General features: G+C 37.1%; 1 protein-coding gene across 1 annotated transcript; it reads left to right on the top strand.

The window, feature by feature from the left end:
• The first annotated feature begins 1,122 nt into the window (after positions 1–1,122).
• RPL29 (ribosomal protein L29) lies at positions 1,123–4,597 on the top strand. The gene is made up of 4 exons (XM_087923985.1): positions 1,123–1,232; positions 2,299–2,343; positions 3,514–3,578; positions 4,385–4,597. Exons 2-4 carry the CDS (start codon positions 2,307–2,309, stop codon positions 4,481–4,483), a joined length of 201 nt encoding a protein of 66 aa, XP_087780111.1. The 5' UTR covers positions 1,123–1,232; positions 2,299–2,306; the 3' UTR covers positions 4,484–4,597.
• The last annotated feature ends 52 nt before the right edge of the window (positions 4,598–4,649 follow it).

Here is a 4,649-nt window from a genome sequence, read left to right as displayed (position 1 = left end):
AAAGAGAAGGTTTAGTTAGCACCATATGACTGCTTTTCCCTCTCTGCCTGCTCTGTTTAAGGTGGGAGACAAGAAGGTCAGCCATTTTTTGCTTTTTGGCCAAAAATAAAACTGATTATAAGTAGCCTCGTGTTAAGAGTTTCCTTGGATTTATCAAATTCTAGTATTTAAGGAGTGTTTAAGTGCTTCAAAATTATTAATATAGTAAAATAGAACATTCAAAAGAAGTACAATGTGTGTGCATCTTGGCACAAACTTTCCTCCCTCTCTTGACTTATTATTAAATAGTGCCCCAGTGAGTGAAACATGAATTTAGGTTTTAGAATTTCACAGTTAAAACAAGTCATTTTCAATGTTTTACACAATGTTGGTAATGGAACTGGATCAGCTTGATCTTGCAACTTCATCCATTTTCAAAAGCAAAACTGGTTTATTTCGACATTGCTGTTGTTTTTTTAATCACAACAAACCAGTTCTTTTTCTCAGTAAATTGCAGTTGGTGGGCTTTTTCAAGAATCCTTCTCTCTTCCCCCACTAGCAATAGAGGTTCAGCATCCTATTCTTGGCATATCCCTACTGTTATGCATTATTTAAAATTCATCTCCCAAAAATATGTAATTGGCAAAAAAAGGTGCTTTTGTATTTATCTGGCGAAGCAAGTCGTTCTGATGGTAAGATTACTCAGTACTCCATTTCTACAAAAAGGAGAAGCAAAACGAAGCGAACGGTAGAAGACAGGATAAATTTTTGAAACCCAAGCATGTAATCACCTTATCCAGAGGGTTTAGAATTGAGAATGTCACTGTTAGTTTTCTTACTAAAGAGAAATATCCACTTTTCATACTTTTTCCTTCAATCCGATACCGTGATACACAGGACGCAAACGATGTCACGATGTGCCATGCAGTGATCCATTTAATAAAGTGAGGAGAGAAACCTGTAGAGCCGCCAACATTTTGAAAAGAGCAGAATACGCTCATCTCCAGAACTTTTCTTTAATTATGTGACTGCGCTTAAATAAGATTTTGTTTTAAAAAGTCGGAAAAGTCATTTTCGGATCCGGAATCTTTTCCACCACGACTCCTGTTTCCAGCCGGACTCCTTACAACTACCGTCCTTTCGCGTGTCCGTACAGCTTGTTTCTTTTTACCGGTCTCTCGATGGCTTGATATCCCGGAATGCTTTGCGACAATTACTTCTTTTCCGGTTTTGGCTTGAACTTCGGCGGACGGGTAAGTTTGAGTTGTACCTCCCGAAATCCTCGATCATCGGCCTCGAGGGAAATTGTAGTGTGGCAAACTCCCGCGGGGAGGAAAAAACGGTTGTCTTACGAAACGGTTTTTATTTTATTTGTTTTCCTCCTGCTGGGGGCGAGGAGGAATAGATGAGCTTGGGGAAGGATGGTTCATCTGGACACTCTCCCGGAATGGAGTAGGATGAAAGAAAAGAGGCATATGGGGCGTGGGGCGAGAGATTGAGTCCGGAGGATCAGCTGGTTTTGAAAAGGAAGGAAATGAGGCTTTCTGGCGTTACTTAATAATGTCTTCGTCTGTCGGAAGGCGCTGCTGCTTGGCGGGCATTGAATCTTTTTTCTGGAACGGGGAATTTTAGCCCGTTGTGCGCCTACTACGCACAGGGTAGCGTATGGTCGGTTGTCCAATCGAGTAGGTGAAGTTTTGCTCTCTTTTTTTTTAGTAGTTGGAGATTGTGACTTGTGATATATTGTTGCCTTACCCCGTGTAGTTGCTTGGATAGGCAGTGTCGAATTAGATACAATACAATATTCTTTAATGGCCAAGTGATTGGGCACCAAAGGAATTTGCTCTCAGTGTACCTAAAGACAACAAAATATAACATAATCACAAGATAACGATAGTGGAAGGTAAGAGGAAAGATGAGAAGGATAATACTAATAGAGCCCTACTACATCAGTATAAATATCCTTAGATATAAGATAGTTATGTGGGAATTAGCTGTTCAGATTGATGGCATGTGATGGGGGAGGGGCGACTCTTATTGTGTATAGTTGTTTAGGCATGCAATGTCCTGTAGTGATATCCGGAGGGGAGAAGTTGAAGCTGTTTATGTCTGGGATGTGAGGGGTCTACAGATATTTTTAAAGCCCTCTTTCTGGCTCCTGCATTATATAGGTCTTCAGTGGAAGGCAGGCTTGAGTCATGGGCCCTGTCCTGAATCAGCAAATGAACATCAGTTCATGTAAAGTGTAAAGAGTAAAATATTTGAAGAATTGTGCCCTTTTCTATGTTTAATGCTTCCTGTCTTTGCTTCTTTCAACAGGTTTAGCCATGGCCAAGTCCAAGAACCATACTACACACAATCAATGTAGGTTTTAATGGGAATTGAATGAAAATAGCTATAAACTTTCTATTTGCCCATGTTTGAAAGGACTAATATTGGCATAGTAGCTTAAATCAATATTCAATATTTATGTGCTATATAGTTTACATTGTAATATAGAGTGAAGTATGTATAGTCTTGAGTGGGGTTTGTTTCATTGGAGATTACTAGAGAAGGCAAAAAGTATTACTCCATTTTTCCCCTTCTGCTTAATGGAAGTAAACATTTCTGCTCCAAAGCAGCCAATCCCAATTCTAATCATTGAGAAGACTAATCATGTAACTTTACAGGGGCAACTTATGTGTCATCACATAAGCATTGAGCATAAACATTGAAATGTAATCCTTTCCTAGGTTCTTGATTATGGCCAGCCTCGTCATTCCCTGATTTCTGTGTAATCTTCATGTAGAATTATCCTTAAGTAAAATGCTATTTTCCATTAGTGTGAGGCAAATATTTCTATTTTTTAGCAAAAGTATGTTTGGAATAAAGTTGTGTGGAAACACAAATGGATAACAATTGCATGCTTGGTAAATTGGTTTGAAACTTTAAAGTACATGCTGAGTTTAAGATTAATGGAAGGATATTCTGATTGGAGAAAAGTTACAAGAGCTAATGCTGAATTGTATATAGTCAACAAGATTGAAATCTTATTGGGATTAATGATAGATCTGTACTGCCTACGTGTTATGAAATATTGGGCTTTCAATGAAATGTAAATAAAAAGATACCCTTAGAAGCGATTAAGTGATTTTCATGAGAGAAATTATGAATGTATTTGGGTAGTCTCACATATCAAAAGAGAAAATAAGCAGAGAATCATCTGTTTCATTTATCAGTTGTCTTCCCATTTTCAGTGGCTTTGATTGCCCAGGAATGTGATTGCTACAGAGGAACAGCTTATCTATGATATTACAGTGAATGTTGGTAACAAGTTTATCTGAAGCACAATCCAAAATCTGGGATGATCCTTATATTAGATTCTAAACTCTTAACCACTCTGTTACATTAGTTTGTAGAATTTTCAAACCTAGAAAATGCAACTTGAAATAGATATTTTACTATTTTTTTTTAAAGAAGCAGATAAAACTAATAGAGAAACATAAATGTATAATATTAATTTGTTATCTTAAATTTCTGATTATCTCTGAACAGCTCGCAAATGGCACAGAAACGGCATTAAGAAACCCAGATCACAAAGATATGAATCTCTGAAGGGGGTGAGTGCCGTCTTGTCAACTCATTTGCAGCTGCTGATATTGACAGCTGGCTCATTGTGTCTGTATGTAGGGGCCTGACAACAGTGAATGGTAGTGCATGGTCACACCATGACATAAAGCACTGCAGCAATCCCACTTCAGTATCACACATAAATATTATAAACCCCCAATCTGAAAGAAGCCTAATAACAATAACAAATACCTGTGAAATTTAGATTTTATTTTGTATGTGTCCATTATTGCATACAACTATCATTCTCCGAGTGATCCTGTTTCCTTCATCTAAACACCATATCTAGAACACCTTGAATTGCTTATAGTTACAAGGATTTATTTTTGAAAACCAACCTTGGAATGGCAAGCCTCATATGAGTTGCCATGATTTAAAGGGGAAACAGAATATTCCAGAGTTCTCCGAGCTATTTTGTTCACAAATCAGTGCATTTTGTACCTCTAGCATTGCTTGTGTGATCAGACAGTGGTCCATGATTATTTTATTTGTATCCCACCTTTATTTTTAAAAATAATTCAAGGCAGTTAACATATCCTTCATACAAGGCCATTTGAAAGAACAAGAAAAGGCAGAAGAGTGGATAGGGGACCAGTCTGAGTAGATTTATGAAGGACTGTCACATGACTCAGGGTGGCTTACAATTGGATAAAATATAACATTAAAACAATTCAATAATAAATACATTAAATTGTTTACTTCACTGTCTTGAGTGCTAGTAGACTTCCAAATAATATGTTTATTAAAAAGCAAATTATATTTCTTGTGTTTTCTCAATCCTTGTCTCCCTTTCTAGGTGGATCCCAAATTTCTGAGGAATATGCGCTTTGCAAAGAAGCACAACAAGAAAGGACTGAAAAAAATGCGGGCTAATAATGCTAAAAATGCTAAATAACCAGCCTGACTTTCTATAGTGAACTACCTTGATTAGTAATTGGGTATCAATTTTTCCATGTACCATCTTTCACCCAAAAGTATTTTATATTAATAAAAATGACTGTAATATGTATACGCTGTGTCAAATTTTCATTGTGTCTAAAAGAGTTAACACTTTCTGAACG

Source organism: Pseudonaja textilis, chromosome 2 (assembly GCF_049901715.1).
Source record: "Pseudonaja textilis isolate UNSWEBS1 chromosome 2, rPseTex1.2, whole genome shotgun sequence".
Taxonomy (NCBI): Eukaryota; Metazoa; Chordata; class Lepidosauria; order Squamata; family Elapidae; genus Pseudonaja; species Pseudonaja textilis.
Note: the sequence above shows the minus strand (reverse complement) of the source record. Positions and strands in the feature narration are given on the sequence as shown.